This window comes from Malaclemys terrapin, chromosome 1 (assembly GCF_027887155.1).
Source record: "Malaclemys terrapin pileata isolate rMalTer1 chromosome 1, rMalTer1.hap1, whole genome shotgun sequence".
NCBI lineage: Eukaryota > Metazoa > Chordata > Testudines > Emydidae > Malaclemys > Malaclemys terrapin.
The window spans coordinates 117,835,511-117,852,565 of NC_071505.1; the positions used below are offsets into that span (position 1 = coordinate 117,835,511).

General features: G+C 45.5%; 1 protein-coding gene across 3 annotated transcripts in view; it reads left to right on the plus strand.

The window, feature by feature from the left end:
* BCAT1 (branched chain amino acid transaminase 1) overlaps positions 1 to 17,055 on the plus strand; it is a 99,096-nt gene that overhangs the window by 38,408 nt on the left and 43,633 nt on the right. For 2 of the 3 annotated variants that reach the window (XM_054036507.1, XM_054036503.1), the window contains exons 3-4: positions 15,160 to 15,360; positions 16,420 to 16,476. In XM_054036507.1, coding sequence (XP_053892482.1) covers positions 15,160 to 15,360; positions 16,420 to 16,476 — 258 coding nt within the window. The remainder of the gene's footprint in view (positions 1 to 15,159; positions 15,361 to 16,419; positions 16,477 to 17,055) is intronic. The other variant, XM_054036512.1, reaches the window with a different exon arrangement.

Sequence of the window (17,055 nt, forward strand, 5' to 3'; positions counted from 1 at the left end):
TCCTAGCCAGCACCCTGTCACACACCTCCCCCTTATGAACTGCCAGGTTCGTCCTTCCAACCTCTCTGCTCTCATCCGGTGGGGTTTGTCCGGGGAAACCTCTCCCCCTCTTTCAGGAGATCACCTGCATCATCTCCTGTGGGTTCCTTCATCCCCCACTCACAAAAAGTACACTGGGGAGTGGATGTCCCCATAGCTCTGCCGCCACCCACAGCACCTTACACCAATTGACCCCTGCGGGTGTCCCTTCTCCTTTATCCCCTTTTCTTCCAGTAGGAGGTCAAGGTCAATCCTGACCTCCTGCTGGACACCCCAGGCCCTCCCAAGCCACCAACAGGGGCCCCCATTTCTTCTCCTGGGAGCTGCGGTGTGGGGAGCTCCAGTTGACCCTTTTCTCCCTCTATGGGGCTTGGGCTGGCCATCTCCCCCGCACCTCCTCTGTCTACCCTATCCAGGCTCTGTTGTCTAGGGTTCTCATGTTCATTACCTCAAGGACCTTGCTCTTCTTCCTTCTCGGGGCTTCTCAGTCTAGGGGTCCCCCCCTTCAGGGAACCTTTCCTTTTTCTTCGGGGGAGAGGGCCCCAGTCCATACCCAACATAACAGGGTACGGTAACCCCTCTATTACCCCAACCTGCTTCCATTTAAAGCTGCCTAGCACATCTAGGGGCACCAGGGCCACCGGGCAGTATCTCCTGTCTCCATGGATATACTCCAGGGCCATCCCTGCACTTGGAATTATCCAGTGCGGTTTTATCAGCCCCCTCTGGATGAGCGAGCAGGCTGAAGCTGTATCCACCAGGACCCTATGGGGTTTCCTCCCCACCCTCACTGGGATGGTGAACAGCCTCTGCCCCCTTGTCCGCCCTCCAACATTAGTCCAGCCACAAAATTCGGCCCAGCCACATTCCGTATCTGGGCAGTCCCCGTTTTTATGTTCTGGGTGCCCGCACTTCCAGCAGAACAATCACGCCAGCTCTACTGGGAGCTCCTTGGGGTTCCTCCTTCCTCTCGGGGCCTTTCCCAGGAATGGGTTCCCTCAGCTTCTTCCCCAACTCTGTCTTTATAGGGTCGACCTTCCCTTCGGGGAATATCTGCCTCTGTGTACTCCTCGGTCAGCTTGACTGCTGCATCGACCGTACTTGGCTGATGTTGCCTGACCCAGACTCGGATATTCTTGGGGAGGCCCTGTAATAATTGTTCTAGGACAAGGGCATCTGTTATCTCCCCCACCGTTTGCATCTCGGGCCTCAGCCAACGGGTGGCCCAGTCCATCAGTCTCTAGGTAAATGCCCAGGACCGCACATCCCCTGTCCATCGCTTGAGCTACTCCCACCAGGTAAGAAGCCAGCTGTAGGGCCTAGGTTGCCCTATCCCATCCAGCGCCCATGGCTACCTGCTCAAACATACTGAGGAAGGCATCCAGGTCATCTGCCAGGCCCATTTTACAGAGTCCCAAGCCAGGCGGCCGGGTGCCATCCCCTACGTGTTGGTGCTGCACGCTGGCCTGCTCTCTTATAAAGTCCTATAGGCTTTTCTGCCCACCAGGTTAGCAAGGCCTCTCTCTCAGCCTAGTGGGACTGCTGGAAGCCTTGCATGGCCTTCTGCATCTCCTTCTGCTGTTTGACGAGCCATTGCAGGGTCTCCTCAATCTCCGGGCCTCCAACCACGTCCATTGGCTCAGGTCCCAGACAAGCCCCCACGTGTAACAGGGCACAGGTGGGCTCCTCTTTCTTCTACGACTTCTGCACCCACAAATGAGCCAGAGACCTCTGCTTTGGTGTTATCACCTGAGCTCTTTATTTACAGTAGAAGTTCCCACCACCTTGTTGCTACAGGCAGTGTCAGGCTTGCAGCCTCTAACTCCCTGGCTCCTCCCTTTCCTCTCCCTCTGGCTTCCTTCCTGCCTTTATGTAGCCCCTGGCTAACGAGGCCGGCAGCTGTTCCCCATTTGCCATATAGGCCTGGACTTATTCAGCCAGCTCCAGTTCCCTTTTCCTGATTGGAGCTGGCATGACAGAGGTCTGGCTCAGGGTTTACTAGCCAGAACCCTGTCACAACATGTCTTCAGATATTATCCTCTATTTGAAGATTTTAGTATCTCTTTCCCTTGCTCTCAATTTATCAGCATTTATTGGCATCTGTAGCTCATTTGCCCACTTGATCATAAAATACCTGTTCTTGTACTGTATTATTGCTCTCTAGGGCCATGTATTGTGTTGGAGAGGTTGGTTTTCTCTTAAGAGGATGTCCTCTACTGATGTTAGTTCCTTATTTAATAATTCCACTTTAATGGCTTATATTAGTCCTCATGATAAATGTTGGCTGTTCAGCTATAAATTTTCCTTTCGGAGAAAAGTTGCATAAAGGAAATAAATCCACATTTTCTCATCCTGTTTTCCTAATCTTTTGATTGTGTGAAATGAGCATTAACTCCAGGAATACATGTACCCAAGACAGCTGCTTTTACATACTGTTTCCTCTTGCCTCAGGACATAAACTGTCCAGTTAAATGTATATAATATTACCCACTGATGGCATTTGGTGGGAGGAGGGTTACATCACCTTCTGAAATGTCTAGCATTAGCCACTATTAGACTCAAGATACCAGACCAGAAGCCAGTTCTGATGTTGATGGAATAATAGTACTTTGTCCTTATGTAGCACGTTCCAACTGAGGATCTCCAAGCAATGTATGAGAGTTTAATTATTACTGCCCTTTGCAGTACTAATCAACGTCTTTACAGATGGAGAAGCTGAAGTTATCAATTTAACTTCTCACTGTAGAGATGTTAAATGATTTGCCCTGAGTGCTACAATGAATCTGTTGGTGAGTCAAGAGCAGAATCCATGTTTTCTGACTCATAGTCTTGTGCTCAAAGCATTAGATTTGGGATTTTTCCTAACACTTGCAGTGTCTTTTTTCAGTGCAGTTCTTCTAATCTAGTGACTACTGGCAGAAAGAGACATCCTTTTACCTTCTCGTAAACTAAGAGCACATCTGTGTTGCAGAATTAGTTTGTGTGATCTACCCTTAAGTAACTTTCTTCATATTAGCCTATCATGAGGGAGGATGGCTACAGTACACAATACCAGTCAAGTGCTGAGTGATGTTGCTGTAATGTTGTACATCCACACTGATGCTGCACTCACTTGTATGTGGCACTAAGACTTCTGGCGGCACATCCCATGGTTATGTAAACTTCAGTAAACTGCATTGCTCTATGAATGCTTTTGCAATATATTGTGAGGATCTGTGGGTCTAGAATTCGCATCTGCTGGCTCCTGTCCACACAGCCATTTGATAACTTCGGTGAAGCGGGGAACAGCAGCCCAGGAGCCCTGATTGCTCAGGCATCACTGGATGCCCCAGCCATAGAGGCCTTAATTGGTGGTGCATACTGAATCTCCTAATTGGCTCAGGTATGCTATTTAAGACCTGGGGAAAACACTTGAAGGCTGTATATGCAACTAGGTGGACCACAGCTTGCTGCTGCAAGCAGACTCTGTACTCCTGGGGGAATTCTGTGCCACTGCACACATGCAGAATTCATGTCCCCTGCAGAATTTTTTTTCTCTACAGAAAATAAATTCTGCCAGAGAGGTGCTTCAATTACAGTTTTTGCCCACTGGGGCTGCTTTGGTTTCAGAAAAGAGGGCAGCCAGCTGTGGATAGGGAGGAGGAGAGGCTGCTTTTCTCACAGCACCCTGCCTGTGGGGGCAGGTGGCGGGACAGACCGAGCAGGGCACAGGGAACTGCTAGGGGGTCACACAGACTGCGGTTCAGAAGGGCTGAGGGGGGCACAGGAGTTAGTGGGTTGACAGCATTGAGCCAGGGGCTGAATGGGATTGAGGGTGCAGGAACACATGGGTTAGGAGGAGGGGGCTGAGTTGGGGTACAGGGACACTTAGGGAGGGAGGAAGGATAGTGGGGGTGCAGGGACACATGGGGATGGGGGAGGAGGGCTAGCTGTGTGGGGGTGCAGGGACACACATGGACAGGGGTAGATGTGCCTGACTGAATGGGAGAGGCCAGGGGTCAGCCACGGTCTGCATGGGGGAGGCTCCCCAACTCCCTGATAATTCTTCCCCTGACAAAAACCCTGTTCCATACTTCTCCCACCCATACCTAACGATCCAAATGATTCACTCCCAGGCTCCTTGTGACGGGTTGGATCACAGAAACCCCCTTGGGAGCTGCCATCTAATGTACCAAGACTACTTCTATTCCTGTTTTCCCTGCCAGCTCAGGACTCCAGCATCCTGTCTTGCTGAGCCAGACACTCCCGTCTGTTCCAACACAGACCCAGGGTCTGAATTACTTGCCCCAAAGCTGCAGGTTTACCTGAAAACAGCTCACAGAAGTGTGCTTGTCTTTAGCACTCAGATGCCCAACTCCCAATGGGGTCTAAACCCAAATAAATCCATTTTACCCTGTATAAAGCTTATACAGGGTAAACTCATAGATTGTTCGCCCTCTATAACACTGATAGAGAGATATGCACAGTTGTTTGCTCCCCCAGGTATTAATACATACGCTGAGTAAATTACTAAATAGAAAGTGATTTTATTAAATACAGAAAGTAGGATTTAAGTGGTTCCAAGTAGTAACAGACAGAACAAAGTAAGTCACCAGGCAAAGTAAAATAAAATGCGCAAATCTATGTCTAATCAAACTGAATACAGATAATCTCACCCTCAGAGATGCTTCAGTAAGTTTTTTTTCTCAGAATGGACTCCTTCCAGGCCTGGGCACAATTCTTTCCCCTGGTACAGCTCTTGTTCCAGCTCAGGTGATAGCTAGGGGATTCTTCATGATGGCTCCTCTCCCCCTCTGTTCTTTTCCACCCCTTTATATATCTTTTGCATAAGGTGGGAACCCTTTGTCCCTCTGGGTTTCCACTCCCCCCTCCCCCCCCCCACTGGAAAAACACCAGGTTAAAGATGGATTCCCATTCAGGTGACATGATCACATGTCACTGCAAGACTTCATTACCCACTTGCCAGCACACACATATACAGGAAGACTCACAGGTAAACACAGCCATCTGCAGACAATGGGAGTCATCAAGATTCCAAACCACCATTAGTGGCCCACACTTTGCATAATTAAAATAGGCCCTCAGAGTTATATTTTATATTTCTAGTTTCAGATACAAGAGTGGTACATTTATACAAATAGGATGATCACACTCAGTAGATTATAAGCTTTGTAATGATACCTTACAAGAGACCTTTTGCATGAAGCATATCCCAATTACATTATAGTCACTTATTATCATGTTTTTATAAAACTATATAGACTGCACATCGTCACACTCCTTCTCAGCAATTCCTTCCTTTTCCCTCAGCTCCGCCGTTACCCCTGACTCCCTGCACCCCCCAAACCATTGCACTGCTTCTGAGGGGTGCGGGAAATACATTTCTGTATTGTAGTTTAAATGAATTCTTACTCAGACTTCTGTATTATTATGCCTAGTAAGGAATCTAGTTGCCAGAAATCATTTCCTGAATCTTTTTTGTGGTCTGTATCGTTACAGACATATGTGCTGACAGGTACTTTGAAATAAATTACCAAAATAATTGAAACTGGCATGATTATATTGTGTTATTTTGACAATTAAAATATGCACAATTTTAAAATATTATGCATAGAATTTTTTAAAAAATTTGGCACAGAATTCCCCCAGGAGTAACCCTGTTGCATTTCCTGATACCTCACCTCACTCCTGGCTTTGAATTTCAGGTCCCTATTTCGTGCTACTAGCCCCTTGTGCTGCCCCTGCTCCACTATCCCAGCCTCAGCAAATCCATTGGGATTCTGAGTCAGGATGGCTCACTGACTCTGACCCTGTCCCTTCAGCATGACACCAGTGGAGACTGTGTCTTTTGGCCTTAGCCCCATCTCTGCAGCTGGGCTCCTGACATGTTTTGTGTGAGAACTTGCCTGTCCCTTCTGGGGATCCTGCACGGAAGTAGTATGAACCCAGCCACCCATTAAAGTAAACCACATCTAGCTTAGCATCCTCCAGATTTGTAACCACTGTCTTCATTCCAACTGGTGGCAAGGCATGGCTCCAACTTGGAGCAATGACCTACGTGTACCAGATGTTGGCACTCATGCTCCTCTCATTTTGTCAGGGGGAAGAAATGGAGGTGGACATTTTGGCAGTAGCTTGGTACCAGGAGAAAGCGCAGTGAACTTTCTTAAGGGGAGTGTGCAATCTACATGCAGGGCTGGAGGAGTGCTGATGCAGTTTTTAATGGGTGATGAATCTCTTTGTGCTGCCCAATGATTCTGCAGTGGAGCCATTGATGGTATATATGTGCCCATTATCTAAAGTTCTGTGGATTTTCAAGTGGAGGAGGTGAAAAGATAAAAGGCGAAAGACTAATTGTCTCCAACAAATAACAGATCTGAGCCAAGATAAATGGAAGAAACTGGAAAAACAACCAGGGAAAGAGGTTTTTCTTGGCTTAATCTGTCGGAGAAGGAGAGTGATGCTTTGTTTTAATTTATTTTACCTGGGAACTTGACCTTTAAGAAAGGTGAGCATCATACAGCAAAGAGGTTGAGATATTTTTGAAAAACCCTTTTTGTTTTCCATCTCTTTGTGGATTTTCTCAATGTGAATAATTTTTTTTAACATTACTTGCTTAGCACCAACCAGGGATTTGGAGCAATCAAATCCGCTGGTTAATATCTCTTGTGATATCTTAATATATCAATAAACAAAAACATTATTATTTTTTGCAATATACCTGTTTGTGATATCTTAAATGTTGCGTCTTGCATCACACTTTTCCGTAATTGCAGCACTCAGCGAGTCTCGTTGATCAACGCTTACAAAAGAAGTATCAGCACATACTTATCTAACTAATCTACGGGAGTACGTACTCGCCTAACCTTGGCACAAGGGTGGGAGCAGTCTGCAGTGTTGTCGGATGTCTGATAATTATCTGATTCTTTAATAAAACATCTCTCCAAAAAACTTTGTAATTTTTGTATCTGTACATTAAATCTTGATTTCGGCCGAAGTGAGAATAACTGTGACATATTATGTAAAGTGGTAAAGTAGATGTTAATATCAATTGTTATACAATCAGAAACTTTTTGGCACCTTTAGGACTTTCTTGCTAAATATCATTCATTTTGGATTGAAAATGAAAAAAAAAAAAAACTGGAGCAGTCCAAGATTTTCTGTGCTCCGGCTCTGCTCCAGCTCCGGGCAAAAACCTGCAGCTCCACTGCTCGGTGTTCCAACTCCAGGCGACCTTCCAAAGCCCTGGCACCAACAATACAGCGTTCACTGTTTCACAAAGAAAAAGACAATACCTTCTCCAAGAAGCTTACGTCCTTCTAGTTGTTTGTATCCCATTCATCCAGCAATTGCTACTCTAACCTTCTTATGTTCTCCTCTAGTAGTTTTGCTGTTGAGTCCCCCCCAATACAGTATGTTATGATTTTTTTAGTTTAGCATCATGGTGATAGGAAATACAATGTAGGAAAGGGATTCAGACTTCTTTCATAAAACTTGGCTTGCCTGTTGTTTTACTTTGGCTTTTTTACTTGTCTGTAAAACTTTCCATATTTCTTGAACTTCATACTCATTTTCTAGCACTATACAGAGCCAGCTGTCTGTCTGTCTAACCCCATTCATAAGGAAGCATTCTTATCCCTCCGGGAAAGCACGAGTACATCGTCTGGCAACAGGGTGTTTGGTAGTTTGTAACCCCTTGCTTATGTACACCAGATATGGGACATAACATGCCAGCTGAGATGTTTGTTATATTTTATTTTTGTAAAACTATAATCTCCACACTTCTGTTCCTATAAGTAATAATAATGGACTATACCATACATACTTCATCATTATATATTCACAGGAGACTTCAATGCAATACTGTTGATAGTAATGAATTCTAGTTGCACTCTTGTCATACATTATTTGCCCAAATCCAATGGTTTATTGGAAGGTTGGCAGATGAACTAGTGCAGGGGTGGCCAACCTGAGCCAGAGAAGGAGCCAGAATTTACCAATGTACATTGCCAAAGAGCCACAGTAATACGTCAGCAACCTCCTTCAGCTCTCCCCCCCCGCTCCCAGTGCCTCCCGCCCACCAGCATTCCCACCAATCAGCGCCTCCCCCCCCCCGCACTCCCAATCAGTTGTTTCGTGGCGTGCAGGAGGCTTGGGGCGGGAGGGGAGGAGCAAGGGCATGACAGGCTCAGAGGAGGGGGCAGGAAGGGGTGGAGTGGGGGCAGAGCCTGTGGCAGAGCCAGTGAGCACCCTCTGGCACACTGGAAAATTGGCACCCGTATCTCCAGCCCCGGAGTCGGGGCCTATACAACTGGGGTGTGCAAACTTTTTGGCCTGAGGGCCACATCGGGGAATAGAAATTGTGTGGCGGGCCATGAATGCTCACAAAATTGAGGTTGGGGTGCAGGAGGGGGTGAGGGCTCTGGGGTGGGGCTGGAAATGAGGAGTTTTGGGATGCTCTGGGCTGGGACCGAGGGGTTCAGAGGGGGATCAAGGCTGGGGAGGGGTGCGGGAAGGGGTGCAGGTTTCAGCTGGGGGTGCAGGCTCTGGGGTGGGGCTGGGGATGAGAGGTTTGGGGTGCAGGAGGTTGCTCCATGCTGGGATCGAATGCTTTGGAGAGTAGGAGGGGGATCGGGGCAGGGGGTTGGGGCATGGGGAGAGGCTCAGAGGTGTAGGCTCCGAGTGGCACTTACCTCAAACAGCTCCGGGAAGCAGTGACATGTCTCTTCTCCGTCTGTGTGGAGTGGCCCCCGACCCTCGGAGCTGGGCCATGCTGCGGCTTCCGGGAGACGCGTAGGGTGGCCCGCAGCCCAGCTGGATTGCCGGAGCGGGGCTGAGCCATGTGGTGCGGCCTCCGACCTGGCGCTCCCACTGGAGCACCGGAGTGGGGCAAGCCCCAGACCCCACTCCCCAGCAGGATCTCGTGGGCCAGCTTAAAATGGCTCACGGGCAGGCTGTAGTTTGCCCACCCCTGACCTAGCACAATGCATTCCTGATCTATGATTGAGACCCCTAAGTGCTACTGCAATACAAATAAATAGTAATATATTTCTGACTATAGAACACACAGTATGGGCTATAAGTGCTTCATTGTATTGTACAATATATGTTCAATACAAATAGGGTCTGCATTGCTACTGGCAGCCTCTTGGAGAAGGAAGAAAGCTGATTTTGCCTGTGGATTCAAAAGTGTCAATATTGTCTCCTATTTGTAAACATTATTATAAGAACATAAGAATGGCCATACTGGGTTATAGCAAAGGTCCGTCTAGCCCAGAATTCTGTCCTCTGTCAGTTGCCAATGCTAGGTGCAGCAGAGGGAATGAACAGAACAGGTAATCATCAAGTGATCCATCCCCTGTCGCCTATTCCCAGCTTCTGGCAATGCTATCTGTGCCGTTTGTACTATTTTAAAATACACCTCTACCCTGCTATAACGCGACCCAATAGACCACGAATTCGGATATAACACAGTAAAGCAGCGCTCCGCGGGGGGGGCTGCGTGCTCCGGCAGATCTACGCAAGTTCGATATAACGCGGTTTTACCTATAATGCAGTAAGATTTTTAGGCTCCCGAAGACAGCGTTATATCAGAGTAGAGGTGTATGTAAGAGGCCTGTGTACATTATTAACAGATTTTACAGATCTAAAATACCCTTCTCGCTCTGTTTGAGAAGATCATTGTTTTAAAAATTCAATTCATGGCAAAAAGTGTCCCAAACCAACTTTTTAACTCTTAGAACATAAAAGTAGCCTATTTTAAAAAATTGCAAAAATATTCTCACTGGAAACCTTTGGCTATGTCTACACTAGATTTTTTTCCCTAAAATTTCCCATCATGCAGCTCTAGTGCTAGCAACAGGGGAGTGGGAGGCTAGAAAAGGTGCTGGTATTTGAACCACAATGTTTTCTAACCCTCCTCAGAACAGATCTAGGTGACACTGTGTACAAATGCTGGCAGCTCCTGGGGCACCTTATCTGCACTACAGCTTCCATCATTGATAGCGCGGCAATGATGGGAAGCTTTAAGGAAAAAAAATCCAGCGTAGACAAGACCTTCGATTGTCATGGTTCAAGCCCATAAGTATATTCTTACAGCGGAGTTACACATTCCTGTAAAATTCATTTATCATCAATGTATGAATTAACCCTGCCCAGATGCACAAGATATTTTGCAGACCTTTGTGCTATATAAGGGAACATTTCCCTTGCTGCTGAATAGAGAATGTCAGATAATTCAAACTATCAAAAGCCTAAACTCTTCAGCATGTGCGTGTGCACACACACAAATCAATAACCGTAAACATTGTTTGGTTATTTTTACAATGTAAAAGGTCATTAATATTGTAAATTAAATAATGAAAGCAAATCTCTGGCATTGCTGTTGCCTGCAGTCATTCAATGGAATCATGATGAGCAGCTGTTGCAGCAGCAGTAGGCATCTGGCTTTTTCTCAGCTGTGTCCTTGTACTAGTAGCTCCTACACCAGCAGACAAACTTTTTGGTCTGAGGGCCACATCGGGTTTCCAAAATTGTATGGAGGGTTGATTAGGGGAGGCTGTGCCTCCCCAAACAGGCAGGCATGGCCCAGCCAACGCCCCCTATCCGACCTCCCCTGCTTCTCGCCCCCTGACATCCCCCCCCGGGACTCCTGTCACATCCAATCACCTGTTCCCTGATGGCCCCCCCTGGACTCCTGCCCCATCCACCACCCCCGGCTCCCTGTCCCCTGACCGTCCCCGGACTCCCTGCCCCTGACTGCCCCCCACCGCTCCATCCACCCCCTCCTCTCATTCCTGACTGCCCCCCCGGACCTCTGCCCCACCCAACCACCCCTTCTCCCTGACTGCCCCCTGCTACCCCATCCAACCACCCCTGTCCTTCCTGACTGCCCCCCGGAACCCCTGCCCCCATTCAACCCCCCTGTTCCCCACTCTTTGACTGCCCCGCCCCCTATTCACACCCCCGCCCCCTGACCACCACCCTGAACTCCCCTGCCCTCTATCCAACCCCCAATTCCAATCCCCCCTACTCCCTGCCCCCTTACGCGCCGTCCAGAGCACCAGGACAGGCAGCCGTGCCACCGCACAGCACAGAGTATCGGGTCAGGCCGCGGCTCTGCAGCTGCGCTGCGGCAGGAGTTCACAGCCCTGCTGCCCAGAGCATTGCGCCAGCGACGCAGTGAGCTGAGGCTGTGGGGGAGGGGGAACAATGGGGGAGCAGCTGAGGGCTCAGGGGCAGGGCAGGAGGGTCCTGTGGGCCGGAAATTTCAAACTCGTTTGCCTGAAGGTAGGCACCTGAATAGGTGACCTTATTTTCATATATGCTAAGCACTTCCAGCTCTTGATGAAATCAGCTCTTCTGAAAATCAGGCTACTGCTGCTTTAAGTGGCTAACTTTATGGATATAAATATAAACTTTCGACATGTTAGAAATTTTTGACACAAAATCCTTTGTGCCTCAGTTTCCATATGTGTGAAAAACCTATAGTAACAAGGTGCCTCTCAAGTGGTTGAGGCTTTATCAAGAAATTAGTCAATTTTAAAGTGTTGAAGTCCTCAGGTGAATGATGCTATATAAATCAAAATATTATATTACTATACAGTGAGATCTAGCACTGAAGTATTAAAGATTTCTCTGTATTCCAGTTGTGTGTCACAGGCCAACGTGAGCCCTCAGTTTGTGTTAGAATCAAACCTTCTTCCAGGCAAACGCTTTCTAAAAATGGAACATGGTGTTTATGCTTCAGTGCAGCAATACAGCAGTTGTAAGGCAAAGGACAGCACAGCATTAAAAATTACATTAGTCAATCAGTCCAGCTGGCAGATAAGTTTTTAAAAACAGGCATTTGATACTAATTGTTAATCATATTGTGTAATTAGTTTAATAAAATGTTCCATTACGAAAAGAATCCTTTAAAATATGGCTATATAGAGAGATTTAAATGTAATACAGTCACATGATATTGGGCCAAACTTGGTCTCAGCAAGGGTGTAACTGAGGGATGAATTTGACCCATTGCATTTGCAGAATGTATAATACTTTTTTAAAAAGTCATGATACTTGGGGATAATTTGCTATTTTTCAGGTCTGCTAGCAGTAGAGTTTATTTCTTTTCAGAGCATATTGCAGGGCATAAGAGTTTTGCCCAAGCATTTGTTTGCATATGTGTATTCACTGAACAGACTTACATTACAAGGGGATGGGGATGCTACAGAATGAGTGGTTTGTGATTGCCAAGCATTCTAAGATGTTGGTGCTTCTTAATATACATGAATTGACTAGAAAGGGGTCAGCAACCTTTCAGAAGTGGTGTGCCGAGTCTTCATTTATTCACTCTAATTTATGGTTTTGCATGCCAGTAATACATTTTAACGTTTTTAGAAAGTCTCTTTCTATAAGTCTATGATATATAAGTAAACTATTGTTGTATGTAAAGTAAATAAGGTTTTAAAATGTTTAAGAAGCTTCATTTAAAATTAAATTAAAATGCAGAGTCCCCCCGGACCGGTGGCCAGGACCCGGGCAGTGTGAGTGCCACTGAAAATCAGCTCGTGTGCCGAAGGCGGCATGCGTGCCATAGGTTGCCTACCCCTGGGCGAGATGCACTTGCAATAGGCAAGGTACAAGTGGTTAAAACGACCAGAAGTGTCATTGCATTGTTCTTCCCAGTTTCTGGTCAGATATTTGTTCTGCTAATTAAGGTGTATTATTTTGAAACCCCCATCGTTTTTGCTGTGATCGTTTTTTTTTTATTACATTTTTGAGAGGCAGGTAATGCTTCAAAGGGCCCGTCTAACACCTGATTAATAAAGAAGAGATTAGCTTGCTGTGATTTTTTTTTGCTATATAAGAAAACGCTGCTTGCTGTTGAAGGGAAGACTTTCTCTGTTAATCTACAGGTAGAAATTTTTCTGTAAGATTCAGAAAAAATAACTTTTCCTCTTTCTTATATAAAGAAAAATTCACTGCAAGTCTGACAGTGGAAGGGCAAAAGGATAATGATTCAGGGCCAAATTACAAGGGTAATTGGTCCAACCTGTGCCCTCCTGAAGAGGAACTCCAGGGTGGGGCTTCAAAGAGCCTGTCGATTCTGCTAGCTTTGCCTCCTTTAGGACCTGATCCAAAGCTCGCTGAAGTCAAGGGAAAGAGTCACATTGACTTTGTGGGCTTTGAATCAGGCCCTGATCCATCAAAATACTTAAGCACATGATTAACCTTAAGAATGTCCCATTGAAGTCAATGAGACTACTTATGTGCTTAAAGTTAGGCTTGTGCTTAAATGCTCTGATGAATTGGGAAGTTTCCTTGAAATCTTGTTCACAAGCAGGAGAAGTTTGGGGAGGCATGCGTATGGCTCCCCAACACCACTCGTTGCCAAGATCCACAGGAAAGGGAGCCTCCAATCCTGTCGCGGGCCCACCTCTTTGCACCGCTGCTCTGGCCCCTTCTTCCTCTGAGAGGCTTGGAGCCTGAGTTAATGTTAGTTATCTGCTGCCTTGAGGGAGTAGGGAAGCAAAACCTGTAGACAGAAGTTCTTTCTCCCTCCTTTAGCCCTGCCCACCTCTCCAGCCCCACCTCCAAGCATAGCTTGATTGCAGTGGAGCTTTCTCAGGATCTGGGAGAAAAGGCAAGCAAGCCCCAGAGCTGCCACTCCCCTTTTCTCCACCCACGGTTCCAACTGGCTCCATAGGTTTGAGTCCCCTCTGTTCTGACATTAGTTATCTTATTTATTAATATTACCCAGAATATATTCAGCTCAGATTCCTATCCTGTCAGACAAAATAGAGCAAGCTGTAGCACCAGGTGTGTGTGCTAGTGGACGTTCAGAAATCCTGTTTGCAAGCTAAGCTGTGTAGAGCAGCTGAGGTTTTTGCAGGTTTTTTTCTGGCATGACTTAGGAGACGCTTTCCTTTTTCACATTAATTTAATTTAAAAAATATTGGTTTTTATTTTGATGTACAGCTTTTGGTGATATCTTTTTCATGGTTAGTTGATAATAGGTTTTCAGTAGAATCCTTTCTTGGTTTCATGGAATCATTAAGCAGAGCTATTCCCTTTAGAGAGTTCACTGTCAGCAGGCTAAAAGTTCCTACAAAGAGAACTGTAATTGTTGTTTTATTAGTACAGTCAAACTAATGCACTGTAATACCTAGATAAGTCTTATCATGGTTGAAAAAACGTCAGGCTCTTTATGTGCTTTGACCCACCGTTCATTTTACATCAAATACATTATGCAAAAAGAAGAATAAAAATAGGCCATTGTTTAGTAAAGGCTTCCTGAAAATCAGATTGTTTAAAGAGAGACTTTTTCAAAAGACTAAGACCAAATTCCTCTTCCTTTGGAAAATGGTTGTTTCTAAGTCTGAAAAGCCAAGTCCTCTGCAGAATCTGTGATGGCTGGTGCTGAACCATTTCTACCTTAGTGCATCTGTGATTTAATTGCACAGTATTTTTAAGTATCAAATAAAAGAGTGACACTTAACTTGGAGCAGTGAGTAAAGGGCAGTGCATAGCTGTGCCAGGGAGGCAGTATGACTCAGTATGACAATCTTTTCTGACAGATTACTTTCCCCTCTGAGCCAGCTGAGCTGTGCTGGTCAGCATGTTATGAGAAGGTGAGGGGGGGAGAATGGAGGCAAGGCTCTGCCCCTGTCCTGCTCTGCTCCAGCCACTCCTGCCCATCTCTGTATGCAAGGGGAGTAGCAGACCCTCAGAGCCTGCTCTATTCTCCCCTTCCCTCCACCATGATGCAGGGAGCAAAAATGCACATGACTTGCCTATGTCAAGTCACAATCTTCCCTTATATGAAGAAGTTTTTGTACCCTGGAAAGGTGACCTTGTAGGAAGATTTTTGAATTTCAGTTTCTGTCATTAAATAATTACTGTCTGATTCCCTCGCCCCCATAATTTCCCACAACTGTTAAAATGTAAATAGATAAAAATAGAAAAAGTGCTTCAAATTAAACATTGATAGCTGTCAAAATTGTAAAACAAAACATTGAATTCTCCCTTGCCTATGTATGGTTCTGTGGTGATTGATGCATAAGCACTTTTAATCCCATTTTGAATTATTTTATTTTTAAATACTCATACATCTTTGTTTTATGTTTCTTCCAGGCTGCAGACTTAATTATTAACCCAGCTACCACTTTCAAGGAAAAACCAGACCCCAGTGGTTTGGTGTTCGGAACTGTTTTCACAGACAACATGCTGACAGTCGAATGGTCTTTGACTTCAGGATGGGAGAAACCTTATATTAGGCCTCTTGAGAACCTTTCATTACATCCAGCCTCATCATCTCTCCACTATGCTGTGGAAGTGAGTACCAAATGGATTAGGAAATTACCTTTTCTTTACTAGCTTTTGAAAACATCATGTCGTAGTATACTGTCTTAGTTAGTTAGTACTGACCTAATGTGCTGAGTTAACACTGGTGTCACTCCAGAGTAACTCCATTGGCTTTGGTGGAGTTAGTTTTGATTTACATTTGATTAACTGAGAGCAAAATCTGGCTCAGGTTTTCCAGCTCACCCTGCTTCGTACTCTAATGTGACACTGAAATGGTCTGTATGAGACTCTAGGAAAGCTGATGGTATTAATTTGGGGACTGGGCATGCATACTGAAAAACTGATAGAATGCAGTCAAGATCCATAGCTTGGATTGCAGGACACACTAGGCAGATTCTTGTTTTTAATTCCCACTTGTTGACTAGTTCTCAGGCAATCTTAAAAGATTAAAAATAAATGTACTAGAGCAGAGACCAAATAGCAACAAGGAGTTGCCCATAAGGAAGTGAAATGTTAACAGCCGGAAGCCAGCGTGGTTAATAGTTTTCAAAAATGCTTAGCTGTCTAAAGCTGCCTTTTCTGTGTTACTGGAGCGGCTTGTGCTAAACTCTCGTCCGTGTCAGAGCATCAGTAGGGACACATTGAGCTATCTAGGAAATACAGTGAAAACATTGGCCTGATTCTCCTTCCACTTCAGCATAAATCAGGAGTGACTCCAATGAATTCAATGGAGTTACACTGGTGTAAAAGAAGAGAAATAGGCTCATGGCTTTTTCTTTTTTTGCCTGGGAGACTCTTCTGAGCCACAAGACTGTGGCCTACCCCGTTTTTTCCATTCAGTCAACTAACCTTCAAGGATCTGTGTTATGATTACAGGTCCCTGTGGCTGAGGGTGGCTAAATACGGCTCTTGATCAGCCCAGGGAGCAAGAAACCACGCTGGAGTCCCAAATGTATGTTTCACTCATAGTAGCATATTGCTTTAATGCTAGGCCTCTGGCCCAGTCTGAAATCATTGCTAATATGAATATGCTCTTATTTTTTTCCATTTTTTATTCTTTTTACTTTTGTTGCATCACGTTTCCTCTAGCCAAGAGGAGAGACAGAGGAGAATCTGGTCCCAATGGTGTGGCTCAATGAATACACAGTGGGTATATTAAAAATGATGAATTTGGCATTTCCCCCTCCCTTCTCCTTGCCCTCCATGATACACTGTGATATCCTGGATCTGCTAGCCTCTGGATCCAGCTCTTGTGACTTACAGATGCCAGATGATATAGTGTGCACACATTTACAGCCCTGCAACGGTTTGCAGCAGCAAATTGTATAAAAACCAGCAAGCAATTACAGCCGTTGCTTTTATTAGAGCTGGGCATTCCCAGAACACACCGCAGGTACTCTCTCTTTACAAGTGAAAAGATTTTCTGTGCTCTGAAAAATGACAAGCATCCATCCATGGAGAAAAAGATTTAAAGGCTTGAGCAATCTTTATGTTGCAATAACGATGTGATTCTTGCTTCTCTGAAACCATTGATCGTATCTTAGACTAACATTCCTTGCTCTTTCTCTCATAAAACATTCTGTAAATGAATATTGGGGAAAACAGCTGTTTTGTAATAACCACAATTGGCACAATAAGAAAATTATGGTATTAGCTGATTGCTAGTCCAGTACAAAATCCTATTAAAGTTCCTATATCATCAGCAATGCCGTGACTTATTAAAGG